The sequence below is a fragment of the Aspergillus ruber genome, assembly GCF_000600275.1.
Source record: "Aspergillus ruber CBS 135680 unplaced genomic scaffold scaffold00001, whole genome shotgun sequence".
NCBI classification, from domain to species: Eukaryota; Fungi; Ascomycota; class Eurotiomycetes; order Eurotiales; family Aspergillaceae; genus Aspergillus; species Aspergillus ruber.
The window spans coordinates 381866-406559 of NW_024467297.1; the positions used below are offsets into that span (position 1 = coordinate 381866).

Here is a 24694-nt window from a genome sequence, read left to right on the forward strand (position 1 = left end):
ACGATGTTTGTTCCGAGGCCAGCAGGACTCTTTCTGGGCACGTGAGGATCTTTTGGGCAGGCAGAAATTACGTCAGGACAGGAAGGCGGTCAGCAGATCATTCTCCGATCGGTTCTTGTCAGTTCAGACGCTTGAGCTCTTTTAGCTTGAGGATCTACTCTTTTCCCTTGTCTTTTAACTAGCCTGGGATTTGATTGCTCAGTGATTAAACAGAAGAAAGCAGAAATGCAGCACCATCACCAGTCCTAGAGCATTGGCTTCAGTCGTCAGATCTTCTCCGCAGCTCAAGATATATATGCACATGCAGTACATACTGGAAGATGGCATGTGAGTGATGTAAGTGGATGCAGTATGCTACCTTCGAAATCTTGAGTAAATCTATGCTGACTGGTGATTGTTTTGTAGTTATCCTAAAACGTTCTGCTAGAATATATCATCGACGATGTTTCGCGCACAAACCATAATATCCAAGTTCCTCAAATGGGGACGATGGACACGAAACTTCTCGGTATCTGTGCACCGCGACGAAATTAGAGATATTGAGACCCTATCACAACGCTTACTGCCCGGATACCAAGGTGCATCTCCAACCGATGACATTCTCATGGCTACTTGGTAGCCGACGGCCGCCCCGAGAGTAGGCGCTGACTTCTGGTGACTTCAGAATCCCATGAGGGCGATCTCCTTTCACTCCAATGGCCGGCACCGCCTCGAAACATATTTATCGTGAAAAAGGATTTTGCACCCTCCGTGACAGAGGCTCTTGTCGAATTTGTCAAGTACGACCATAACTCCTATACTCGCTGTGAAAACCATCTTCTGACAGTTCTTCAATTAAAGTCATGTAACGTCTACATATCCATCAACTGCTATTATCCTCGAGCCGAAAACCGCCGAAGAAGTACATTCGTCCCTCCCATTTCCCGTTTACTCGACACAGTTGGCTGAGAAACCATCGGCATTACATGATAAAGTGGATCTTACTGTTACACTCGGAGGAGACGGGACAATTCTACGAGCCTCATCACTCTTCGCAACATGCAACAATGTGCCACCGGTACTGTCATTTGGCATGGGAACCCTGGGGTTTTTGAGCGAATGGAAATTTGCCGAGTACAAGCGCGCTTTCCGAGAAGTATACATGTCTGGGGCTGGAGTAGGTGATCGTGGCCCCGTTCTTGAGGGTCCTCAAGCAACCCTCGTGGAGGATGAGGCGGAAACTCATATGGGACCAACCGGATGGTCGTCAGTGCGGGGAAAGTCCATGGGAACTACTCGTGGGGCACGCATTTTGATGCGAAACCGCCTGAAAGTGGGCCTTTTCACGACAGACGGAAAGCCAGTGGGACAACGTTTAGAATCTGTACCATCGCAAGGAACTCTTGGGGCCCAGGGGACGTATGTGATGAATGAAGTGCTGATCCACCGAGGTAAAGAGCCGCATTTGGCAGTGGTCGAGGTGTTTGTCGGAGGACGCTTCCTCACGGAGGCGGTAGCAGATGGGATTATCATTTCAACGCCAACTGGGAGTACGGCATATAGTTTGAGTAGTGGCGGGAGCATCGTTCATCCTTTAGTGCCATCGATTCTGTTGACACCGATTTGTGCGCGCAGTCTCAGCTTCCGGCCGTTGGTTCTGCCATCGAGTACACCAATCACACTGCGGCTTAGCGAAAAGAATCGCGGACGGGAGCTTGAGGTCAGCATTGACGGGGTCAATCTGGGCCAAGGAATGGCCGTCGGGATGGAGGCACGAGTATGGAACGAGGTGATGCGGCACGGCAAGAATAATTGGTCCGGTGGCGTACCCAGCGTGATGCGACGGATCATGGGTGAAGAGGCTCATGAAGGCTGGGTGGGTGGCCTGAATGGATTACTGAAGTTCAACTACCCATTTGGCGAAGAGCAGCCCTAATAGGCCAATGACTGACTCGAACGTGAATGGCCCAAGGTCATTGTATTCCTGAGGCACCAAAACGGCACAGTAGCCAATGATCGATGCCGGCTCCCAGCCACCGACAACTGGAGCTCAGCTTGCCTTAGTTTCAGCTCAATGTATTTATTTTATATTGCTTGCGCAGTGCACGGACGGATGCTGGTTTTTTCATCCTTTCTCTTGTGTTTTGCATCGACTCCAGACGCATATCCCCACGCCATTGCATCGGAATCCTGACGTTGGATCGTTGTTTACTTGTTGATATATCTCGCCTATCTTATTATTGTACATTTTGACTTCATATACCAAGTACTACCACAGAGTACTACTAGTACAGACACTGCCAGTTCCCAGTTCACCGTACAAAATTGTACAACGCCTGCCACGCAGGAATAATTCATACATACATATCCACAGTGGAGAATAAGTTTGCATTTCACGCAGCTGCAAGGCTTGTTGTGTTTGTCAATTCATACAATCAACCTACCTCAGGGGGCAGCCAGCCAACCTTCTTAGCCACCGATAACTACCAAACCACCACCCTCTGCAAACAATCAAATCACACCACACGAAACCAAACCTCAACAACAGAACAAGATGGTCTGGTTCGACAACCGCTCTAACGTCTCCTCCAACTCCAACTCCCGCTCCCACCGTCGCCGCTCTCCCTCGCACCGTTCCCACTCCCGCTCCAACTCCAACTCCAACTATAACTACAAACAACCAGCCCACAGCATGCCCTCAAACTATAACAACTATAACTATGGCTCGGACTCCAATGTGAATGGCTCCAGCGCCGCCCCCGGCCGCAAAAGCCCCTCCACCTCTGTCTACTCCGGCACCACAGCCACGTCCTCTTCTACCCGCCGCCGCGCGAAGCCGCGAAAGGGCTTTGTCAAGCGTGTTGTTCGCACGGTTCGGCAGGTCCTTCAGGACATCCATGATTATGCGCGGGAGTTCCCCTACCGGACATTCTTTATGGTCATTGTGCCGTTGATTGCGACAGGGGTGTTGCAGAAGTTGTTGGGATTTATTGGGGTTAAGTTGCCCAAGAGGATCTTTGGGAGGTTGGCGAAGCCGCCTTCATTTGATGGGCTGAAGGCGCATGTTATTGCGTTGATTCGGGTTGCCAAGTGGGCTGTTAAGTCTTGATTGTGGCCTGTAGCGCTGAGTCTGGATTTGGGTTTATATTTCGGGTTGGCTTCATTGATGGGAAGGTAATCTGATTATGATGATTACGATATATGTTTTTTTTTCTTGTTTGATGGTTTTGATTATTTTCGATTCTTGTTTACTGCCGTGATTTTATGTATGTATTCTGATAGGGAGGATCGCAATGATTTTGGTTTTGTTATTTCGTTAAACAATAGTATGGGTGTACATTTTATATACTGAGCAGGTGAACTGCCATTCTCATCTGATCAATCGTAGCACTCTAGTCGTTACGACCTTTGTGACCGTTTCTTCCCCCTTCGTCGAGATGATCCGCCGTTCGAGGCCGATGCAGAGGTAGTCTCTGGGACAGCCCATGCGGCCGCCTCTGGCATCTCCTCTTCACTGGCATCATCATCAATGACCTCCTCGGAGTTTCCAAGGATCCGTCTGACTGCCTTCCCATAGAACCATCCGGGGAAACGGAAGATCATGGTATCACGGAAAGTAGGCCGATGAATTTCATCAATATCGAGCAGGAACTCCTGGCGTTCGCCTTCCTCGCTCTCCTCCTCTAGATAGACATTACCAACCGAGTCGACGATAAGCACTTTGCCATTTTCAGCAACGACACGCTTGCGCTCGCCGGTGGGCTCGGTGGTCGATGGGGCGGCTGGCGTAACGGAAGTGTTACGCGAAGATGCGCGCGTCGGACCCTTCTTCTCTTTCTTGTTCTCCCGGTCCATCATGCGCTTCTGTCTGCGGTTTATGGGCATAGCAGCTGCCTCACTGTCTCCCTCGGGGGTAGATGCAGGGGCAATGGAGTCAATTCCAGGAATTCCACGCACGCCTATCTCATCACCCCAAGCAGCCCGTCTCGCATGACGAATATACCGATCCACAAACTCCCGCTGGCGCTTCCAGCTAAGCACCAGAGCAGCGTAGTGTGCGGCACCGCCAAACACCAAAAACAGACCGATCAGGACAGAGCCCAAGCCAGGACGGTATCTCGAGTAGTAGTATCCCGTACCCTTCCACTTGGGAAAACCGTTTTTGAGGAAATGATCATAGCGTTCGCGGGAGGGGCCTCGGAGGATGTTGGCAACGGTGTTCAGACGGGAGGAGCGCTCGGTGGCTTCCTTGACGACTTTCTCGATCTCGCGCCTCGAGGGGCCTTTGTTCACATTGGTGCCTCCCTTTTGTTTCCGGGACTTGGATTTGTCCTTGGAGGCATTGGCGACAAAGGAACGCTCGACCTTGTCGGGGTGTAGAAGACGGGATTTCTTGCGGTAGGCTTTGTTGATTTCTTCCTGGCTGGCGCTAGGGTGGGATCCTAGAAAGTCTGAAAGGCTTTAGCAAGGCCAATTGGCATGAAGCGAGAGAATATACCGTAAAAAGTGATATTGTGTCCTTCCGTGGTAGTGACTTCGTCGTTCAAACGGAAGATTTCATAGTCCCCCTTGGTCCAGGCCGCTGCCACAACAAGCAGCACGGCGAACAGGGCCAAGCGGAGAGTGAAGAGTTTCATCTTGGGCTGTTCCGCCCAATGATGGGAGTTGAAAGAAATGAGAGGGAGAGGGGGAATAATCAAGAAAAAGGTGGTGAAGAAAAGAAAATCTGGAAATTGGGAGGTAACTGATAAATGAAGCGATTATCTGGCCATTCCTTTTTGGGCGGTGTGATGGTACATACAGAACCTATGACCTGTCGTTACAAGATTCTTTAAGCGTTTTTTGCTGCCAATTGAGATTTTCTATGGGAATTAAATGGAGTACTGTATCCTGTACCCCATACATATGCCAGGATGTGTGGCATAGCCTGGGTTATGCTCTATAGCAGGTTGAATCAGCCCTGTATAACCCGAGACAGTCTCACACAGGTTCTACTTGAGTGAAGTCTCATATTAACAAGAATTGTTTTATTATATGAGATCTCGGTATATCCATACTCTATGTCTCTCCCCATAGCCATTTCATGCTTAATAGTCGACCAATGTACTTGTACAAACATGGACCAACAGACAGATATAGTCCTCGTCCTCGAAGACTGACAGTCGTATGGAATCCGCTCTTCCATTTGCCTTCTTCTTCTCTGTTCTCCTCTCTTCCCCTCTGTCTCCCCTTCTGCCCAAATGCTCTTTGTGCATGCAGGATGCAGCAATTTCAGGCTTCACTGTTTACTAATGACTGTTCTGGAGGGTCTTCTCAACGTGGACCAATCTTGGATACAGAAAAAACTGCAGGGCTGAGGGGTCAAAGAGAGAAGGGGACATAAATATCGTTTCTTTTGCTCGACCTTTGTAGTTTGAATGATGAGGGTTGACTCGATAGTACTATTTACGGAAGAAGGAACTATAGAGATCAACAAGCACTTTTCAGCGACTCTAGAACAACTGCCAGGCTGAGTATAGAGTATTATTCTAAATATACTTATTCTCTTGTTATTATTGACAGTTTCTTTTCTTTCATTTTTATTTCTATCTGTCATATATTCAATCAGGCGTGGCAGTGCGGTTGCCCCTTATTAGTCCGTGCCTGACGCCGCCGCATGTTTTGTTCCGTCTTTTTTCCATTTCAATTCCCCGTGGCCTTTTCTTGAATTCCTGAACTTCATCCCTCCTTGATACCTTCTCTTCAAACTACCTCTCTACGTATACTACAGCTACGTACTCACCATGCAGCTCCCTATCAGCGCCATCACCTCGCAATTCAGCGATCGCTTTAACAGCGTCCGCGCCCAGTCCATCAGTTCGCGCTTCGCCAACCTCCGCCCTGTCTCCGAATTCCTCGACGTGAAGCGTTTCTCCAAGCCTGCTCACTTCGGTGAGGTCCAGAGCCGTGTTAACTACAACCTGTCCTACTTCTCCAGCAACTATGCTGTCGTCTTCGTCATGCTCAGCATCTACAGCTTGCTGACCAACTTCCTGCTCCTCTTCGTCATCATCTTCGTCACCGGTGGTCTCTACGGTATTGGGAAACTGGAAGGTCGTGATCTGGAATTGGGTGTCGCTCGTCTGAACACCTCTCAGCTCTACACTGGTCTGCTCGTCGTTGCGGTTCCCCTGGGTATCTGGGCCTCTCCCATCTCCACGGTCCTCTGGTTGATTGGTGCCACTGGTGCGACGGTGTTCGGCCACGCCGCCCTCATGGACAAGCCCATCGAGAATGCTTTTTCCGAGGAGGCGGTCTAAGTGGTCGGCCGCGAGCTCCTTACGATACTATGCCCCGATGGGGAAGGCCACCGGGAGCACGACCGGGGGGAGTAATCAGGGGACGGACGACGGCGGCAGCGACAGCACAGCGGATGTGGGACGAATTGCGAGTTGCGGAAATCGACGATGCGGAGGAGGATATCCACAATGGAGTGCGGCGGAGTAGAAGGGGGCGTCAAAGGGTATATAACGACGATCCGGACGAAACGGGGTCGGTGGATGGAGTGGAATATGATCTTTACGACGATACGGATAGCACCGTAGCTTACGCAGTTCAACTGGCGATGCAGGAACGGGAGGACTGGCTGGTGGAAAAGGCATTGGAACGGATTCGGCGGGCACATGTGTCTGGACAGAATAACATATGGTTGTCGTCAGAGGAGCGGGAGGCATTGGATCGCAGACGAGCGCGCCAGACAAATGGGAACGGTTCTATGACAAGACAACGGGGTACAATGAGCAGCCCAAACAAAGGAACGAATAACAGGACTCGAACACGGCGTGGCTCTACTCACAACCGCCAGAGTTCTCAACAAACTCATTCATCTCCTGTGATTTCCCTCGACTCCGACTCCGACGGTGACAAGAAGAACAATGATAATGGAGATGAGGTTCAGATCATCGATGTGGTGCAGCGCCGAGTGCCGGTCAGCCCTACGACGCGGTCGAAGACGAGTGGACGTTCTCGTGGTCGTCGCTAGTTTCTTTTCTCTTTTATTTCCCCCTTTTGATTTGTTTATTGGCTTTATGTTCATTAGTACTTATTTCTATTCCCCCCGAGTTGTGCCTCTTGCTTTCTCATTGTTTGTGTTTTGTTTCTTTAGGGAATCGTGGCTTACGGTATTCCAAAAGCATGCGGAGTTCTGAGTATAGACTAGGATACGCTAATGGTTTTTTTTTTTTTTTTTTTTTTTTTTTTCTGAAATATAAATCCTACCCTCGTATTATTCTTCCGCTTACGGTGGCTGGGGATAGATGACGTCGTATTGTCTGCAGAGCATGAAGTCATTGACAGCCGACTTTTCTCTTTAATCTTTGGCCCTGCATTTTATTTGACCGACAACCGCATAGACGCTGGGACGGGTTTCTTTATATATCTTTCGGCGATTCCTGCGTTGACATCTGCCTTGTGCACTGCCTGTGATCGACTTTGCCTAGCGGTTGTCGTACCCCCGTATAACCAGTCCTCCAGCCACTGGGACATGCCGGAATCTTATTCTCTTCTTTTCTCCCCTCTATAATAGACATAGCAAGATCCGACAAGAAAAGCAACGACAGTCATCTTTCACCCATATATTGACTTAATTACAAGTCACTTACTCAGAATATTATATAAGACCGAGTACGTACAGCCGTCTAAGCCACGCCCGCAATTTCCGACGATTACCCATACTCTGGAAAACAAGGAAACAAGAGACTTACTGACCATTTTATAATTTTCAGTCGCTCACTTTAGTCGCTCTCTTATCCTTTTCTGGAATATTTTATTCTATATACATTCTTTTTCACATTTCTTTACTACTATCGACCCATCCGATCCGATCCGGTCCTTCTTTGTCGCTGCTCGATAATTCGACTTCCCCTGTCGCTGTCACAGATTCGCGTCCTTGTAGCATTCAATCGCAAAGATGTGGATCGTTTCATTCTGGGTTTTCCCTCTTATATCGGCATGCATGTGGTTAGGTGAGAATAGGAAAGAGTGCACGTGTCTATATACAAAAATAGTGGCTGACGGTTCATTATTTAGCGATGTTGATCGCGATGCTGGTCGTTTGGGCGCATGCAGATGGGGCGCCGGTTTACCCCAGTATGGAAGAGGGGCAGACCATTGCGTACGTCTTTATCAACTCCTCGATGCGAGTAGGCTAAAATTTGACAATAATGTAGATACATCTCCGACGTTGGCGCCCAACATCTCAAACCCCTGTTTGTCGCCGGCAGCGTGGTGACAGTCGTTTTTCTCGATCTTGCGTTCCTGGCTGAGAGATGGTTGCGACATGCCGGACAATTGGTACCGAATAAGGGTCGTTTCGATAAGGCGTGTGCTATTGGGTCCATCTTCTTCTCGATCGCGGGTGCGCTGGGATTGATTCTGCTGTCGTGCTTTGACACCTTGCGGCATCCGAATAAGCATGACGGATTCCTCGCCATGTTCCTTGCTGGATACATTATTAGCGCCATCCTGATTTGCGCAGAGTACCTGCGTCTGGGTATCTTCTACCGCTCGCAGCACCGGGTTCTGTTCGCTAGTTTTGTCATGAAGTTGACGTTCATTGTTGTCGAGATTGCTCTTGCTATTGCGTTTGGTGTTACTGGAAGGCACAAGAACCAGAGGAACGTGTCTTCTGTTCTTGAGTGGGGTATGTCTATGCCCTCCCCTTTCTTTGTTTTTGTTCATTCAGTTGCTAACGTTGGCAGTCATTGCATTCATTTTCACCGGTTACGTCCTCTCCTTCGTCGTTGACTTGCTCCCCTCCGTCCGCACCCGTCGCCACGTCCCTCAGGGTCACAAGCAGATCGCAATGACACAAATGGGATCCAACGTCACGAGCACCACGGCAAACGAGAATGCTGTCATTGAGGAGCCCTTGACGATGGACTCGACAGGACCTGCTGCCGGATACTACCGTGGCCAGCGGATCTAATCTCGGCTAATTTGTCTTTTTCTCTTCTTTTTCTTGGATGTACTTTGTACAACTGTAATATTGCGTTCGTTTGTGATATCCATTGGTTCGATAGGTTGGTGCTTGGCTTTTGGGTTTTTGTTGGGGTTCTCCTTTACCTACCCCGGTACACTGGCTTAGGTTACCAGTATTTGTTGATATCTATTTGTTGATAATCCCATAGAACAATGCTACTTATAAAGAAACTACGCAAGTAACCTCTCCTTGATCTTGTTTTGTGTCTCCTTGCCAACTCCCACGATCTCCAAATACCCTTCAACACCTCCATACCTCTCTCCCAGATACCCGCGAATCGCACCCGTAAATCCAGCAGGACACTTGATATACTCCTCAGGAATCCCCATCGCCCGAATCTCCTTCAACCGCTCCTCAGCCTCAACCACCAACTCCGACTCAGAACGCACGTAATCATCTGAAATAGCATCCTCGGGAACATGTGTCAAAAGCAGTAGAAGAAGAATGATTATGCCCGTACGGTCTTTCCCTTGAGTGCAGTGCAGGAGAAGAGGGAGTACCTCCCCACCATCCTTTTCGTTTTCATCGTTGTCAGTGTCATCAGTGGCAGGAGTATGTTCCCCAGCCAATAAATCAAACATCTCCCTTATCTCAGAAGTACTGTAATCCAACGTATCCTGTCCAAGCCCAATAAGACCTCGCGGAGCCATAACCTCCTGCACGACGATTTTCACAGCTTCGGTTCGATAGCCTGAAGCCGAGAGACCCAGCACCTTACTTTCCATTATTAGTCCCATTGTCCCTATTCAAATGCGGGTAAAACGGGGACGTACAAAAAATTCACCCAATCCAATCTCCATATCAGCGACCGCTCCCATGCCTTTCCGGTTAGCGAGATGAGCACGCGGTTGATGCCCAGGAGGGTGTCAAGGTGGGTGTAGTCATCTTCCATTAGGTTTGATTGTTCGTCTGGTCCTGTTTCTGATGCTGAATGTTCTTGGGTTGGTTGGGGGAAGGGATGTTGTTCGCGTCGCCTTTGGGCAGCCATGCGGTGTTCCGTCCTGTTTTCTTGATCAGTCCTTGTAGCCTGATTCAAGGGGCTTAAGGGAAAGTACACAGAGCGCAAGTCGATGACCGTCGAAATGTGCAGCTCATTGCTTAACCGGCGCTTGTCTCGTTCGGAGGCGTCGTCGAGCTTTTTTTTTTTTTTTGTCAGCGCTTTGACCAACCAATTGATATGCTTCATATATAGATGTACACACTCTCGCACTGCGGAACAGAACACCCTCTTTCAATATTCTGCCGCATTATTAGCATGTACTCCGCGTAATATCTGGATGGGATGGATGGGTTACCTCCTCCCGGTAAGCCCGTTAATCGACTTCCCCACGTCACGGAAGTTGATGATGTTGTCAAAGGGACGGTCTGCGGCGGATAGATCCGACATTATACTGTATATCTTATAATATGGGTGATGACTTGAAGAGAGGATATGGGTGAGGTGAAATGAAGTCGAGATAAGGCGATAAGGCAGACAGCGGTTATTTAGCCCAAGCTAAGACAGCCTTATCCGCAGATCCCAAGTATGGAGTAGCGGTGGACAACATACAACGTTCGACCATTACAAAAAGGTATGTTAGTTATCCAGAATTTATTACTATATGATCTAAACCAATGATATCCGCGACATCCGCCCCTGATAAGAAGTATTAGCCCCCACGCCCCTCATCATATACGACTCCCTTGCAACATCCTTTCGCTTCATGTTAACAATCTTCAACCCGCGATTGAAATTTACCATACATATAATTGCACACACAAGTGTCAGCGTTGTAAATACCAGCGTTATAAATGCAAAAAGAAGCATCATATCTTTCCCGGCTGTGTTGGCGCGTAAACCGTCTCCGCAAAGCACGATGATCCGACTGAGCAGGTAGGTGATTAGGCCTAGGTAGCATGTAACGATAGGAATCATGCAGAGGGTGCGCTCGTGCTGCACAAAGTAGATTCCGAGAACCATGACGACAAATGCGGCTGGGATGATGAGCATGGTTAGAGTGTATTCGGGTTCGTTGAAGTGCACGTCGACCAGGTCGTATTGGATGATGAAGCCGACTAGGAAGTAGAAGTCGAGTTTGATTAAAACGAGGTAGATCTGTATCCATTAACTCCATTTATTCTTCCATTCATAGGGAGGGAACGAACTTCATAAGCCAGATATCGCATCCGAATCTCCGAACTTCCATGAACACACTTATAAATTGCCCACGAATACTCCCTATGCAGATAATACGCACACGGCCACAGCACAAACGTCCCCAGGCCCGTGATAACAGGGACAAGGATCTCTGCCAGTTGAATCCTCGGCCACACGCTCCAAGAGGAACTCACCAACGCAGGAGTCGACTCCGCACTCTGCGCGGACAGCCTAGTGGTGGTGTCTCGCATCGAGATGCACCGCATCACAGCAAAGATGTTACTGCACACGTTGGACACGCAGATTGCAAACAGCAGGATGTTGTTCTTGTTGTGTATGGCGTCAAGCGCGAGGATTACTTCGTAGACACAGGCGAATACCAGGATCCCCATGCCTATTGGGACGAGGTAGGAGATGGGGACTTGTGTGATGTTGGGGGTTACCCATAACTCCCATTCCACGAAAATATACCTGTCCTTGTTAGATGGTTTGAGCTCGCTTGCTTGATGGCATGACTTACGCTTCAAGCGCGGTAATTATAAGAGCTTGGACAGTGAGAGTCCCACAAAACCACCATTCATTCTTAGCCGTTGGTCTATACATGATGCCTCATCTGGTTCATCCATTGTCGAAGAAAAGGAAGAGAACAAGAAAGTGACAACTTTTCAATACACAGTGGGTCTAACAGCTGTACACTATCGAGCTTAGAGTCGGTCATGCCGGCACTAGTTGATCCTTGTATCCTCCGCCGAGTACGACAATTCATGCTGATAGCCCTCATGTCTCACTTGTGCTTAGTCATCAGAAGATTTTTCTCCACCGTCAATGCATGTTTTCTCCTATTTTTCTTTCTACCTGGAGATTGATAAATAGATGGAGTCAGTCTGCTCTCTGTTATATTATTGTTATGGCACCGGTGTGGCTTACGGCGAAGAATCCCACGACTTCCCTTTTGGGTAAACTAGAATCATATCCTTTTTGTATATTAGGCATATGTACGAACATCTGAACGCCTCCACAAATATTGCAGTAATATCATCCCAAGTAAAGACCGATCCCGAACCAAAACTACAACTGACGCCGTACATCTTCATAGAGACGTGAAGGACAGAAAGGTATTAAACAAAATAGACAAGAACAAAAGAACAGAAGAAAAAGAGAAAGAAAGAAAAAAAAAAATAAAGACTAATTACAGATCTTCTGAAAATCGTGACTCCCGAGCAGTGCTATTACTCGCCTCCTTGCCAATGGCAGGTGGTGCAGGCAAGCCCTGCTCAGCGGCACTTTCGCGAAGTTCGCCTCGGTCTGCAGTTGAAGCTTGTCGAGCGTTGGAAGATTCAGCTACCTCGGAGTTCTTTGAGCCCTTCCTTGATGTTGTCCCTGCGGCTGCGACGCCGTTGCCGTTCGTCCTGGACTCGCTATTCCGTGAGAAGGACTTCATCAGGCCGTTCCGGAACCAGGAAGATCGTCGGTTTCCATTCCCATTCTCTTTTGTAGCTGGCCGCCGCGGAGCTTCGTCATTGACGCTGAGCACGGAAGACCGTCGACGCTGCATCTCGTTTAATTCATCACCAGTAATCGGGTGCGAACTGAGTGCTGCACTTCGAGAACGCTCCCTACCACCTGTAACCTCCACTTCTTCAGCGCTTTCATTTCCTTCGGCTGCTTCAGCAGTACCGGCGCCGGTGCCAGTAGCGGGTACTGTACTTGTTTCTTTCTGGGGTTGTTCCTTGGCTGCTTCGGTTGCCCGTCCACCCCGGGATCCACGGCCTGTGCGACGTCGGCTACGGAACCAACTCTTCAATTTTGATTCAGATCTGCGCGGCTGTGCTTCTTCCGCTGCAGCGATAGGCACCACGAGTCCGTTTTCTCCTTCAGCAGTCTGGGATCGAAACATTTCAGGTAAATTTTCTCCTGACGTCGCGCTGTCGGCGGGCGCTTCTGGTTCAGCACTAGCACCAGCGCCAACTCCAGCTCCGGCTCCTATAGCTCCGGTGGCTTCTGCCTTTTCAGCAGGCGGTTCTTGGGCACGACCTCGCTTCGACTTTTTGCTTTTCGGTTCTTTCTTCAGGGATTCTGGTAGAGTTAGATCGATTCTATCATCTCATAAGAAAGATAAATTACCTCTCATCCGCCTCTCCTCAGCTTTCAATTCAGCCTCCCTCTGCCGCTCGGTAGCTTCACGTCTTTGTCTCTGCTCCGTGTCTAGACGTTCTTCCATCTCCTTGGCTCTCTGTTTCTCTGCGTGGTCATGAATTTCGTTCAGAGTAGGCTGAACCCGAGACCGGGCAACGGCCTCAACATCTGCCATGTCCATGTACCGTTGCGCACCGATGTTGACTCGATCGGGATATTCCGCTTGAGCTTGCTGTTGTTGCTCTTCCTTCAGACGCTCCTCGGCCGTTTCTTCGTATTTCTCCCACACAGATGGTGGCGCTCGACCAGTCGAGGTATAGACCCACTGATCCATGTCTTGGATTGCGGCGTCCACATTCCTCCTGGCAGCTTCCATGAGCTGAGAACGGTCACTCTCTCGCTTTTCATCCACTGCATCAAGCTTGGTCCGCAACGATGACATCTGGTACCGGATCTCTTTGGATCGCTCCATGTCCGTGTCATTGGACGCTCTTCTTCGAAGAACGCTCAAGGTAGGACGTGGGGGCTGAGGAGTCGTGCCGTAATATTCCTGGAAGGCAGCATTTTCGTCGTGCATCATGGCCAATTTCTCCTGGGCTCGTTTGTGTGCGACACCTTGTATATTGAGTGCCTGTTGCACTGCCTGGTTTAAGGTGCCATCTTGCTGAAGCGACTTCTGCGAGCGTGCGCGACCTTGTGTTATCTGAGCCGCATATGCAGCCGTACCCGGTTTTTCTTCATTTGACTCGATAATATTGTACATGTCGCGTGACATAGAAACCACCGCAGCTCGCTGCACATTTCTTCTTCTCAATTCCTCCGGGTCGTCAGGAAAGCGTGGACGCGAGCCGTATAGTTGGGCGTCGGTGTTGGTCAAGTGCGTAAGCCTACTCGCTTCATTGGTAGCGTCCAAGTCCTCCAATGGGTTAATTGTACTAGGATCCTGGACCGTTCCATGTGATGCACCAGCTGCCAAGGCTGCAAGAGGTTGGCTTTCTGGGACGAGGGGTTTAGTTGGGGTTGTGCTGGCTCGTCTCCTGCTCATATTGTATGCTCCCGTCGCAGCTAGACGTGCCTTTTCCTGTTCGCTCGCTCGTCGTTGGAGGCCAGCTGTCCGCTCAGCCTCGGGAAGATCCAGATTCACACCGGTAGGTGTTGCAGGGATGCTCGTAATCGATCGACGGTCTCTGACGGCTGATGTCGCGGCCTTGTGTCCTTCTGGGGTCGCTTTGGCCACATATATGGCTTCAGGAGCACGGTAGTCGCGGGCATGGTAGGCAGCCTTTTCCGCAACGGGTTGCGCAGTTGGTCTCCAGACTTCGAACGGTTTACTTCTCGTGTGGGCGAGGATGGCAGCTGAAGCAGACGCACTGCTGAGATCGAGATGTCCGGTTGAATCACCTAGCGACACAAACGGTCAATACTCGCATTGGGCATGCAATTGTAGGATAATGGTAATGCTCACGGAACAGCTGGGTATTGGCGGCAGCAGGTTCGCGAACAGATAATCGACGATCTGGGTGGGTCACGTATAGTGCAGCAGAGGCGGCTGATCGCGCGACGAACCGTGCGTTAGTTCTGGATTCTCAATTATGATCTTTACACCGCCGTAGAGGCAACAATGAAACCACGACTACGACAAAGAGCAGATACTCACCCTGGTCTGCCAGACGAGTTGACCGGGAACGCGGTATCGAAGCGTGCTGAGAAGCCACGGCAGCTCCGGCGGACTCACTTGCCATGGCGATAAATGGGAACTGCGACACGATCAGGCAGGATAGTAAGGTATATATTGACAACGGGCATTCCTGAACCGGGAAATCAAGCGAACAGGAGAAGGAAGAAAGGAGAGAGAAAAGAGGAAAAGAAAAGAAGGAGGGGTAAGACCAAGGAAAGAAGATGATGAAGGGCTGCTGGGATGGAAGTCCGGAAGTTTACTGTCTTAGTGCCCGGGCCATGATGTCACTCGGTCTGCGAATGCGATTTCTCATGATGTCACGAGAATAGTAACAACATGGTAGAATTGGGTGGGAAGATGCGAAGAAGTGAAAAATGCATTACACTCAGGACGCTCAGTTGCATCCATGCTGCATTTCCGTTTTCGGAAACTTATGCACTGCCCTGGCAGGTTTCGGTAGTAATCGGTCGGTTGTACATTCATAATTACATAGTCGAGGATAATGTTCCGTATAGTAGACTATATATAAGGATATATGAGACCGTCATATGTAGTGCTACGCCGGACTACATTATCCAAGCGATCGGTAATCTAGAGATCTCCTTGGACCGACTCGCTCGGTGCCATAACCCCAATAGGTAGCACCTCCTCTGTCACCCATACTATGTACTGTACATCCAACGGATGATCTACCGCATGTCAAACAGAACATCAGAACGACACTGGATGCCATTTATCTTCTTCTCGCTTGCATCTCTAGGTTATGAACAAGGCATAAGCCACCATAAGGACACCCCTAATGCGCCGAGCCACGCCCGGACGATCTGCGACGGCGAGGTTAAAGTCTGCAGCCATATGGATAAGCACGTACAGCAATAAAATGACTCGTATAGTACCGAGTACTGTACGTCTTGGCAGTTCCCCTCACGATAGAGACTTTTCACTATTTTCTCTTAAACCCTCTGTTGCGATCACGGAAAAACACACTGGATACGCTTTACGGGAACTGTTGGAGATCGTTATTGAGACAATGCTCGTTTTGGAGTGCAATCCTTGTCGGTAGCATAACATACTTTAAGAACGAGGGTACCTTCAGAGTATTCCGGAGTACATTGTGCGGTAGAGTTGGAGTCGAGCCGGTACATAGACTGCCCACAGCCGATAGGCTCAAAGGGTTGGTCCAGAAGCACAGACAAAGTTCCCTGTGTTGAGAAAACCTATGGTAAGAGTGTTACTTGAAAGAGAAAAGATCAGTACAATGCCCCGAGTCATGGATGTTCAGGGGTGGTTCTTTGGTGCAGACTATGAGAGACCGTCTCCGTCGCCGAGTTTATTGAAATGAGAATATCTTCATCTTTTACCCGATTCGGTAGCGCTTATCGCCCATCGTGGGGCTCTGAGCCAGTCCCGTGGTTTCGAGTCCAATATGTTTATTTGAGTTAATGGGGCAATTGTGTTGGGGTTTCTTCTCCTCATAGGGGATGGATGTATGTCAAATCGCGCTCACTACTGCTGTCACCTATATAATTCACGGCGTCCACTCGTCAATCATTCTCTTCTTCACACACGCTCTCTTAGTTCCCCCCTGCTAGATCGCCCTGCCATTCCTTCATCCAGTCCATCCGGTCACTCTTTCTTACCACAACCATCACAATGAAGTTCGCCTACGTCTCTCTCTTCCTCGCAGCCACTGCTGCTGCTGCCGAGATCAGCTTGAAGGACATTCCTACTTGCGCCGTATGCCATCCATGCAATTCCATGTCCATGTTCCCATCGTGAACATTACTAATATGTACATCAGGCGAAATGCGGCCTCGGTACCCCCCCCGACCACTGCGGCAAGCTTGACGCCAAGTGCGCCTGCGAAGACCCTGTCTATGTCGCCGACACCGCCTGCTGTATCTCAAAGGAGTGCGGTGAGGACGACGCCAAGAAAGCCGTGGAGTTCACCGAGAAGCTCTGCAGCGGTGTTGGCGTCAAAGACTTGCCCAAGACCGCTACCTGCGCTGCCAGCGCTAGCTCCACCGGCTCTTCGTCTTCGTCCACTGCCTCGTCTGACTCTTCTGCCTCGTCCAGCAGCAGCTCGAGCAGCTCGGCCTCTGCCACTGAGACTGGTGGTGCTGCACTTGTTTACAACAAGGATGCTTCAATCATTGCGGCTGTTGGGGCTGCTGCTTTTGCTTTCCTGGCATAAATTTTATCCTTGCGTTTTGGGTTTGATTCGGAACTGAACGGACGGACGATGAAGGATGGATGGATTTTTTTTTCGACGATATCATGAACTTAGGGGTCGATCTAGCGTAATTTTAATACCCATAATTCAGTCATTACTCAAGTCAGATTCAGAGGTTGGGATCGTAGGAATGTATAAAAATCGATTAATTCTATGCCCTCTATTGATTAGTATAACGGTACCCATCTATTCATCATGCCCCACAAATCGAGAAACCAATTCCTGTCGTTCTTCTCGGAGAGTGAGGTAAATCTAAAAGGTCAGCATTACCCTTCCCAAGAAAAACAAGAAAACATACCCAAAGCCAAAACATCATCTCCATAAACCCATACGTAAAAACCACCCGATTCTTCAATTGATCCAACCCAGACCCAGTCTCAACTCCCCAAGCCACCGGGTTACTCTGATAAACGAAAAATGACACCGCAAAGAACAAACAGAACCGCGAAGCAGACAGCAATGTCCAAATCTCACTGTACAATGTGGCCAGACGCGTGACGAACGGGTTTGCGCGCATCACGCCTGGGGTTGTCACGGAGGATTGGTAGCGAGATGCTTCTGCGGTGGCGATTATTTCGTTGATTGTCGGGATTTTGGTGATGAGGACGAGGTCGACGAGGGCGTCGGCTACGAGAAGAATGCCGCAGAGGGCGAAGGGGGATTGGGGGCGGGAGAAGCTGGGTGCTGCATCCTGTTATCATTTTGTTAGAATTCTCTTGTAATGTTTAGAGGTGGATTGGATTGTAGGAAAACGTACTATGTGCAGGAGCTCTCCCAGCATAAACACGAGATCAGACTCGATGATGATATTTGGGGATTTGGTGAGGTACACGGCGAGGAGGAAAAGGAACAGGGCGTGTCCTTGAATGAGAGTCTTAGATGATAAAAGAGCCATTTTAGGCTCTTGCTAAGACGATATATTGAGATAAGTTGAGAAATTGGAGGAGGTAGTCTGGAAGAAGAGATGTACTTGGCTAGAAGAAACTCCGTGTTTTCATGTGGGGTTAGTGCTTAACTCCGATGGTCAGTTATCGCAACTCATTCCCATTCAGCCCCTCAAGACAACGGCACGCTTTGTTATTATATATTGCGATTGATCTTATAAGGCTGTGTGGAATATTTGTGAACTGACATTTACCCAATAGACAAAATGTCGGCCGTGTTCAACAAAGACCGTCACATCAAATACTACCGCCGATGCCTCAAGACCTTCCTTCCAAACCTCTACACCGGCAATGACTCCAATCGTATGCTCCTCGCCTTCTTCACGATCGCAGGCCTAGACATCCTCGGCGTCCTCCACGACGAAACCACTTCCGAAGAGCGACAAGGCTACATCGAGTGGATCTACCACTGCCAAGTGCCAACCGGGGGTTTTCGAGGATTCACCGGGACTGACTTTGGGATCGAGAGACGGACACTTGAGAATGCGTCCTGGGATCCCGCGAGTATCCCCTCGACCTTTTTTGCGCTAGTGCTCTTGATTATTTTAGGGGATGATTTGTCGCGGGTTAAGCGGGTTGAGTGTCTACAATGGCTGCCGCGATTGCAGCGCGAAGATGGGAGTTTTGGAGATATTGTTGGGCCGGATGGGGAGATTGAGGGTGGGAGGGACTTGCGGTTTTGTTGTTTCGCTGCAGGAACGCGATATATCCTTCAAGGGAAACGGGGGCAAGATTTTGAGGGTGTGGAAGATATTGATGTGCCCCGGTTGGTGGCTTTTATTGAAGCCTGTCAGACGTATGATGGTGGCATGTCAGAGTCACCTTTTTGCGAATCTCACGGTATGCTTCTCCTTCCTTCGGAGTACATTTACTTACGATCCCAGCGGGCCTGACCTATTGCGCTATTGGGGCTTTAATGTTTCTAAAAACCGATAAGCCTGCTCCGGTTCTCACTCCTGGTTCAGAGGAGTTTGAATCGCTGCTCCGGTGGCTGGTCTCGAGACAGACGTCTGACCTTGGTGAAGACGACGAAGAGCAACCAGCTCGTTCCAATAAGACACAAGGAAATCTCTCTCAAGCGGTCGAAGCGCTCCGTCTCAATGGCAAGGTGGACGCATTACCTCCGATAGAACCACCGACGGAAGAGGTTTTGCAATGGGCTGGATTTAACGGACGGAGTAACAAGGCTGCGGATACATGTTATTCGTTTTGGAACACGGCTACTCTGGCAGTAAGTCCCTTCAGCAATTAGGTTGAGTGATTGAGGCTAATGCGATGAAGATGCTGGGCCGGTTAGCTCTGGTTGATGCTGCTCGTAATCGGCGATATCTTCTCGAGAAGACCCAGCACCTTATTGGAGGGTTTGGGAAAGGAGTTGGGGAACCACCAGGTAAGCTAGCGCCTCACCATCTCTAGATGAGTTGTGATTGACTGGACAGATCTTCTACACTCGTACTTCGGGCTGGTATCGCTAGCATTTGAAGGAGAGCCCGGGTTAAATTCGGTTGATCCGGCTACGTGTACGACTCACCGGGGAATCCAGCATCTTCATTCCTTGCCTTGGTGGCAGGCGTAGGTTAATTGTATGGGATACGTCGAACCCGCGGTATCCTTTAATCTTTTAATTGACAATTCGGTATTAAATTGTGAGCTCTAATCTAATGCTATCCCTAAACTGGTTTCCGAGTTGACCGTATCTCAGACCGTGACGTGCGCAGAAGACGCTAGAGATGCTAGACTGAAGATGAAGATGGGCCAGCTCAGCGATCTAAATTTATACTCAGGGGCACGAGACTCTGCAAGTCCTTTTTTGTATACAGTATAGAGCGCATTTGAGAAACAATTACAGTATTTGATTAGGATTAGAGGCGAATTAGATACAATGCCAATATCAGCATTGACATCTCTGAAGAAAAAGACTCCGCGCCATGCGAGGTATGAACCGTTGGAATCCCGGGATCAACGGCCCACGTTCGGGGAGCTCAGAATGTCAAAAGAAGCGAATTAGAAGCAAATAAATGAAGATAGATTGAAATGATCTCATTGCATGGGTAAAATTACTTATTATCGGCACGTAGTTTGTTCTCTTTTGTGGTGTCCTGTCATTTCCTTGACACTTTTGTTGTCCTGGACTGAGGCAGTCATTCCTCGCCTCCTCCTGAACTTCTTGCCTCCAGAAAGTACTGCATCTTCAACCTCTTACTTTTCCCCCCAACCTCGCTACCTTTTCTTGTTTCCACTCTACTTTCTTTTCACACTCTCTAACATTCTGTCTAACTCTTTAGCGACAACAATATAGATTTTTGTATCTCCTCTTGAGATCTCACCGTTCCAAGGTTACTCTCCCATCCTGCCCGAACGAACACCCGTTGCGGCGAAACTCAGATTTTACAAAATAAAAATAAAAATAAAAAAGACAAGAACAACTCCTGAATTGAAGTGTCTCTGCCGTTGCCTCCGTCGATTTCAAAATATATTACAAAGACCATCGCGTCCCGACTCGATCGATTCCCTTGTTTCGTTCTCCGTGTCGCCTCCGTCGCCATACTCCATATACCGAATAAGTATCCGGTTCATTTCGCTGGGGTTGGATGGCACCCGCAATTAATCGAATATTATTCTGTCCCTCCTTATCATTCCTACGATTTCACGCACTTACAATCGTCCGTTGTTCATCGTTAATCGGACGGAAATAATCACCTAACACATGCCGCCTGCCAGGACAAGAGCGGAGGTTCAAGCCCAGAAGCAAAAGGAAAAGGTCCGTACTTGTTCAAGTTCCCCGGGGTAACTGAAATGGCTATTTTCACTTTTTAATACCACGCCCCTCTGCATATTATCTTCCACTGCGTTGGTCTGGTATCCGGGAAAGGCAACCCGGGTCGAGTCAATGCTTTGGTTACTTGCTTTCCTTATCCGCAATCTTGCATGAACGCTTGGCTGACGTTGGGCTGTTGTGCGGTTGTTCACAGCTTGCCCACTCCTACAATGAGCTCCTACAGTAAGTCATATTTCGCGGTTGTTCAGTGATAGTCAAAGTGCTGAGTTCGTCCTCAGAGAGTTCTCGTCAAAGGACCTCAGGTCTGTAGGAAATTATACTGTGGGGAAGTTGATCGGAAAGGGCTCCTTTGGCAAGGTCTACCTCGCGTCTCACAAACTCACCAATGGATCCAAGGTACGTACTCTGCACATATATGCTGTGTTAGGTTAAGGTTCTGACTGGGGGTTTCTACTATAGGTTGTGCTCAAGTCGTCGCCTCGCGAAGATACCAACCTAGTTCGTGAAATCCATCACCATCGCCAATTCCTCCACCCTCACATCGCTCGCCTTTATGAAGTTGTCGTGACAGAGAAGCTGGTCTGGTTGGTGTTGGAATATTGTCCGGGTGACGAACTCTACAATTACCTTCTGCGCCATGGCCCGTTGCCCGTTGATAAGGTCAAGAGAATATTCACGCAGCTTGTCGGCGCAGTCGCATATGTTCACAGCAAGTCATGCGTCCACCGAGATCTCAAACTAGAGAACATCTTACTCGACAAGCACGAGAACGTCAAGCTTTGTGATTTTGGGTTCACGCGGGAATATGAGGGCAAGGCAAGCTATCTGCAGACTTTCTGTGGTACTATTTGCTACAGCGCCCCCGAGATGCTCAAGGGCGAAAAGTATGCCGGCGAGAAGGTGGATGTTTGGAGCTTGGGAATTATACTATATGCGCTTCTTGCGGGAGAATTACCGTTCGACGAGGATGATGACCAAGTCACCAAGGCCAAGATTCTTTCCGAGGAGCCGACATTCAATGAAAAGTTCCCCGATGACGCCAAAGCCCTCATCAACCTGCTTCTGTCCAAACGCCCGCTTATTCGACCGAGCTTGAGCGAAATCTTAGCACATCCTTTCCTTTCCGAACACGCTCCCGAACAACTTGCGATTCTGAAGATTCCTCGACCTTCCGCATTCACAACCCCGTTAGAGAAGACCACTCTACAGCGGATGAAAAGCGCTGGTGTCAACATCGATGAAGTTATTGAAAGTGTGCTTGCGCAAAAATGCGACCCGCTCGCTGGATGGTGGGCGTTATTGATCGAAAAGGAGCAACGGAAAGAGCAGAAGCGAGAGCGGAAGCGACGAGAACGCGAAGCAGAGGCCAAAAATATACGCCGGTTGAGTGCTGCTAGTAGTCGGTTGGAAAGACTATCTGCTGCGCTTGTTGAAGTCGACGAAGAAGGTCAACCACAGCCAGCTTCAGGCACTGCCCTTCAGGACCGCGGGAGAAGGGATAGAAGGAGTCTTCCATCCCAACTTGCTGTGCCTGAACTACCTAGTCTGCCCGAGCCCACCCCTGCACTACCGGCCGATCTTGGTACTCCCCCTCCTCCTTCCGCCGATAAGGTCTCCATTCGCTCCGTCAGTTCGACTAGGCATCGCCCAATGCCACCTCCCAAAGACAAGCAAGGCCAACGACAGAGCAGGTTACACGTCAGTGCTTCCCAACCCGAGCTGATGCAGCACAATGGGGGGCTTTTCCGGCGTCGCACAGGCCGTCGTCACAACTACCCCATTATCAGTCAATTGGCCTCATTGAAGCACTGGTTCGTGGAGTCTGCAAAGAGAGCCAAATCACCTCATGCAAAAGCCGCTGGTCAAGCGGGCGGACATCATCGCAAGCTCTTTTCGGACAAGTTGAGCCCTGCCAAGAGCCAGGACACCAACAAGAAACCTGCCTCCGCAACATCGCCTACAGCTGTTCCACCTGAGGAAGTGACGACTCCCACTCAAATCAAGCGTGCATCGAACGCCAGCAGTCTGGCTCCAAGCAGCGCATCGTATCAGAACCATCGTCATTCATTCCCCCGGCAACCTCGACCTCTTAGCACCAGTCACCGCAGTCACCGCAATTCGTTGTCACCGTCCCCGATTACGCCTAGAGGCTCTTACCGGCGCTCCTCAACGGGCTTGCGAGGTCGCAAATCTACTTCATCCTCGATATCTTCCATCCGCAGCATTCACCATGCTCATACGCACTCAAAGGCATCATCTGTTTCGTCAAACAGCGTTGCATCTGCCTCGACACCTACAGCTCGCCCGACCAAATCTCCCCACTCGTCTATCAAGGTGCTCCCGACGACTCCAGGTGCGTCGTCTCGATTCCCTAGCAATATTCGCCTTGTAAGAGGAAATAATAATAATTACCTTAATGATAATGGATTTCGGGACTCGAACGACACGCCAAGAATGCACTCGATGTTCAACGAAGCGGCACCGGCGCCGCTGCTTGCTTCCCCTTCATCAAGTCTTGTGTTTGCCCGGCGGAAACGGTCTACATTTAAGGGTCCGATGGTCCACACAGCCAACCTCATGGTGTCTGGTGGGATGGCTGGCACCGAGTTCCCGAGTGGTGCTATCGTTCCAGAATCTGCTGCTGCCGCTGCTGCCGCACGGCCTACCGCGCGGAAGAGCCAAATCATTGAGGAAGAAGAGGATGCTGAGGACGAGGAAATCGAGGAAGTGGATGCTTTCAGTGGACCTGAGGAGGAGCCGAGTTCGCCAACTCTTCGGAAGGCATCTCTCGCTCCTGCTCCAGACATTCGTTCCAGTCCATCACGTCCTCCTCGCTCTTCGTCTTTGCGAGCGGCAAGACCACCAGTGGTAGCGGAGTCTACTGATGAAGAGGACCCGAAGGACAGCGCTTCCTTGACGCCTGTTGCTTCTGCTAAGTGAGCCTTTTATTCTAATCAACTCAAAACTCGACATCGACAGCATCTGTTCATTGTTCATTTGTCTTTTTGCACGCTTTTATACCCCTTCATGCGGCTCGACGGCGCTTTTTTGTTTGGATATACTCAAGCATTTTGGATTGGTTATAATCGTTTCTCTACCCATGTCACCTGACGCCTTCGTTTTCCTTTCCTTTTTGTTTATTATATATGCGCGTGGTCGGAAAGGCCGGCCTGCTCAAATCCTTCATTCATATACACTCCCTTTTTGTGATTCCTGTGGTTCAAAACACCATTCTTTCTATCCTATATTTCTTTTCTCGTTTTTTTATAGCCCAATTGTATGCATGCATCTCTGGAGTGGTTTTGATTTAACTGCGTTCTCTTTATGATGATACCTTCGGAATTGCCTGGTATATGCTTGCTTTTCTCCCCGTTCCTATTACATAGAAGTTGCCTTGCAGGGCTGGTTCCTGGAACAGGCACAGTGTCCTTTCCGACCCTCTCCTACTATACAGCCATTCATTGCCTGTTTTCTGCTATATCTTGCTTCGTGTTATATATACATATATGTGCCTTGTACATGTATTCATGTATGTGTGTATTTTTAGATTTGATTAACCTGATTTCTTTACTTCATTGAGACTCTTGATTGTAAGAATACTAATATAACTATTACTGCAATTGGCGTACGAGGCATTGAACGTTACACAAATAGATACAGTGTAATATTGGCATTCTGATTCAATATTTAGATATTTGTTTGTAGTAGTTACTATTTAGGCAGGAGGTAGGATTAGATCATCTCCGCCGCCACTGCTGTTACTTTGTCCATCAACTTCATCTTCATCCT

General features: G+C 49.3%; 13 protein-coding genes across 13 annotated transcripts; 8 read left to right on the plus strand and 5 right to left on the minus strand.

The window, feature by feature from the left end:
- Window positions 1-6: 6 nt before the first annotated feature.
- On the plus strand, window positions 7-2196 carry EURHEDRAFT_17807 (NADH kinase POS5). Its single transcript, XM_040777873.1, has 4 exons — window positions 7-349; window positions 406-578; window positions 665-779; window positions 841-2196. The coding sequence occupies exons 2-4, from the start codon at window positions 443-445 to the stop codon at window positions 1913-1915; spliced, it is 1326 nt and encodes a 441-aa protein (XP_040643176.1). The 5' UTR covers window positions 7-349; window positions 406-442; the 3' UTR covers window positions 1916-2196.
- Window positions 2197-2533: 337 nt separating this feature from the next.
- EURHEDRAFT_398675 (uncharacterized protein) lies at window positions 2534-3088 on the plus strand (the record flags this gene model as incomplete). The annotated part of the gene is made up of 1 exon (XM_040779863.1): window positions 2534-3088. One exon carries the CDS (start codon window positions 2534-2536, stop codon window positions 3086-3088), a length of 555 nt encoding a protein of 184 aa, XP_040643177.1.
- A 145-nt stretch (window positions 3089-3233) lies between these two features.
- On the minus strand, window positions 3234-4700 carry EURHEDRAFT_407451 (putative endoplasmic reticulum DnaJ domain protein Erj5). The gene is made up of 2 exons (XM_040780556.1): window positions 4478-4700; window positions 3234-4430 (listed from the first exon to the last, which is right to left on the minus strand). Exons 1-2 carry the CDS (start codon window positions 4614-4616, stop codon window positions 3379-3381), a joined length of 1191 nt encoding a protein of 396 aa, XP_040643178.1. The 5' UTR covers window positions 4617-4700; the 3' UTR covers window positions 3234-3378.
- A 1062-nt stretch (window positions 4701-5762) lies between these two features.
- On the plus strand, window positions 5763-6278 carry EURHEDRAFT_511718 (putative COPII vesicles protein Yip3; the record flags this gene model as incomplete). The annotated part of the gene is made up of 1 exon (XM_040785991.1): window positions 5763-6278. The coding sequence occupies one exon, from the start codon at window positions 5763-5765 to the stop codon at window positions 6276-6278; it is 516 nt and encodes a 171-aa protein (XP_040643179.1).
- EURHEDRAFT_17626 (uncharacterized protein) lies at window positions 5942-7194 on the plus strand. Its single transcript, XM_040777871.1, has one exon. It carries the CDS (start codon window positions 6308-6310, stop codon window positions 6998-7000), a length of 693 nt encoding a protein of 230 aa, XP_040643180.1. The 5' UTR covers window positions 5942-6307; the 3' UTR covers window positions 7001-7194.
- A 733-nt stretch (window positions 7195-7927) lies between these two features.
- Window positions 7928-8944, plus strand: EURHEDRAFT_511719 (Frag1/DRAM/Sfk1 family protein; the record flags this gene model as incomplete). The annotated part of the gene is made up of 4 exons (XM_040785992.1): window positions 7928-7982; window positions 8047-8131; window positions 8187-8659; window positions 8718-8944. 4 exons carry the CDS (start codon window positions 7928-7930, stop codon window positions 8942-8944), a joined length of 840 nt encoding a protein of 279 aa, XP_040643181.1.
- A 224-nt stretch (window positions 8945-9168) lies between these two features.
- ptyA (putative tyrosine/serine protein phosphatase) lies at window positions 9169-10385 on the minus strand (the record flags this gene model as incomplete). The annotated part of the gene is made up of 4 exons (XM_040783551.1): window positions 9169-9715; window positions 9772-10133; window positions 10201-10237; window positions 10294-10385. The coding sequence occupies 4 exons, from the start codon at window positions 10383-10385 to the stop codon at window positions 9169-9171; spliced, it is 1038 nt and encodes a 345-aa protein (XP_040643182.1).
- A 196-nt stretch (window positions 10386-10581) lies between these two features.
- EURHEDRAFT_407456 (uncharacterized protein) lies at window positions 10582-11850 on the minus strand. The gene is made up of 3 exons (XM_040780557.1): window positions 11656-11850; window positions 11144-11606; window positions 10582-11093 (listed from the first exon to the last, which is right to left on the minus strand). The coding sequence occupies exons 1-3, from the start codon at window positions 11736-11738 to the stop codon at window positions 10605-10607; spliced, it is 1035 nt and encodes a 344-aa protein (XP_040643183.1). The 5' UTR covers window positions 11739-11850; the 3' UTR covers window positions 10582-10604.
- A 197-nt stretch (window positions 11851-12047) lies between these two features.
- On the minus strand, window positions 12048-15269 carry EURHEDRAFT_468810 (uncharacterized protein). Its single transcript, XM_040785269.1, has 4 exons — window positions 14929-15269; window positions 14737-14820; window positions 13260-14672; window positions 12048-13211 (listed from the first exon to the last, which is right to left on the minus strand). The coding sequence occupies exons 1-4, from the start codon at window positions 15011-15013 to the stop codon at window positions 12325-12327; spliced, it is 2469 nt and encodes an 822-aa protein (XP_040643184.1). The 5' UTR covers window positions 15014-15269; the 3' UTR covers window positions 12048-12324.
- Window positions 15270-16602: 1333 nt separating this feature from the next.
- On the plus strand, window positions 16603-17143 carry EURHEDRAFT_373434 (CFEM domain-containing protein; the record flags this gene model as incomplete). Its single annotated transcript, XM_040778535.1, has 2 exons — window positions 16603-16686; window positions 16751-17143. The coding sequence occupies 2 exons, from the start codon at window positions 16603-16605 to the stop codon at window positions 17141-17143; spliced, it is 477 nt and encodes a 158-aa protein (XP_040643185.1).
- Window positions 17144-17237: 94 nt separating this feature from the next.
- EURHEDRAFT_490387 (uncharacterized protein) lies at window positions 17238-18134 on the minus strand. The gene is made up of 3 exons (XM_040785634.1): window positions 17940-18134; window positions 17481-17873; window positions 17238-17434 (listed from the first exon to the last, which is right to left on the minus strand). Exons 1-3 carry the CDS (start codon window positions 18075-18077, stop codon window positions 17369-17371), a joined length of 597 nt encoding a protein of 198 aa, XP_040643186.1. The 5' UTR covers window positions 18078-18134; the 3' UTR covers window positions 17238-17368.
- A 198-nt stretch (window positions 18135-18332) lies between these two features.
- Window positions 18333-19702, plus strand: cdc43 (protein geranylgeranyltransferase type I subunit CDC43; the record flags this gene model as incomplete). Its single annotated transcript, XM_040783521.1, has 4 exons — window positions 18333-18966; window positions 18990-19357; window positions 19408-19516; window positions 19566-19702. 4 exons carry the CDS (start codon window positions 18333-18335, stop codon window positions 19700-19702), a joined length of 1248 nt encoding a protein of 415 aa, XP_040643187.1.
- A 1131-nt stretch (window positions 19703-20833) lies between these two features.
- EURHEDRAFT_398685 (non-specific serine/threonine protein kinase) lies at window positions 20834-23845 on the plus strand (the record flags this gene model as incomplete). Its single annotated transcript, XM_040779864.1, has 4 exons — window positions 20834-20887; window positions 21099-21127; window positions 21154-21301; window positions 21365-23845. 4 exons carry the CDS (start codon window positions 20834-20836, stop codon window positions 23843-23845), a joined length of 2712 nt encoding a protein of 903 aa, XP_040643188.1.
- Between the last annotated feature and the right edge of the window lie 849 nt (window positions 23846-24694).

Excerpts from the sequence above, each read along its gene's own strand:
- EURHEDRAFT_490387 (XM_040785634.1), bottom strand. The coding sequence starts at position 18,077 with ATGGCTCTTTTATCATCTAAGACTCTCATTCAAGGACACGCCCTGTTC. Across the intron at positions 17,874-17,939 it reads TGGGAGAGCTCCTGCACATA|GATGCAGCACCCAGCTTCTC; the intron begins GTACGTTTTCCT and ends AAATGATAACAG. Across the intron at positions 17,435-17,480 it reads AGATGATGTTTTGGCTTTGG|ATTTACCTCACTCTCCGAGA; the intron begins GTATGTTTTCTT and ends CTGACCTTTTAG.
- EURHEDRAFT_17626 (XM_040777871.1), top strand. The coding sequence starts at position 6,308 with ATGCCCCGATGGGGAAGGCCACCGGGAGCACGACCGGGGGGAGTAATC.
- EURHEDRAFT_468810 (XM_040785269.1), bottom strand. The coding sequence starts at position 15,013 with ATGGCAAGTGAGTCCGCCGGAGCTGCCGTGGCTTCTCAGCACGCTTCG. Across the intron at positions 14,673-14,736 it reads CGCCAATACCCAGCTGTTCC|GTGATTCAACCGGACATCTC; the intron begins GTGAGCATTACC and ends TTGTGTCGCTAG. Across the intron at positions 13,212-13,259 it reads TGAGGAGAGGCGGATGAGAG|AATCCCTGAAGAAAGAACCG; the intron begins GTAATTTATCTT and ends TAACTCTACCAG.
- EURHEDRAFT_17807 (XM_040777873.1), top strand. The coding sequence starts at position 443 with ATGTTTCGCGCACAAACCATAATATCCAAGTTCCTCAAATGGGGACGA. Across the intron at positions 579-664 it reads CTTACTGCCCGGATACCAAG|AATCCCATGAGGGCGATCTC; the intron begins GTGCATCTCCAA and ends TGGTGACTTCAG. Across the intron at positions 780-840 it reads GCTCTTGTCGAATTTGTCAA|TCATGTAACGTCTACATATC; the intron begins GTACGACCATAA and ends CTTCAATTAAAG.
- EURHEDRAFT_407451 (XM_040780556.1), bottom strand. The coding sequence starts at position 4,616 with ATGAAACTCTTCACTCTCCGCTTGGCCCTGTTCGCCGTGCTGCTTGTT. Across the intron at positions 4,431-4,477 it reads ACACAATATCACTTTTTACG|ACTTTCTAGGATCCCACCCT; the intron begins GTATATTCTCTC and ends AAAGCCTTTCAG.
- EURHEDRAFT_407456 (XM_040780557.1), bottom strand. The coding sequence starts at position 11,738 with ATGTATAGACCAACGGCTAAGAATGAATGGTGGTTTTGTGGGACTCTC. Across the intron at positions 11,607-11,655 it reads ATAATTACCGCGCTTGAAGC|GTATATTTTCGTGGAATGGG; the intron begins GTAAGTCATGCC and ends TAACAAGGACAG. Across the intron at positions 11,094-11,143 it reads TGCGATATCTGGCTTATGAA|ATCTACCTCGTTTTAATCAA; the intron begins GTTCGTTCCCTC and ends TAATGGATACAG.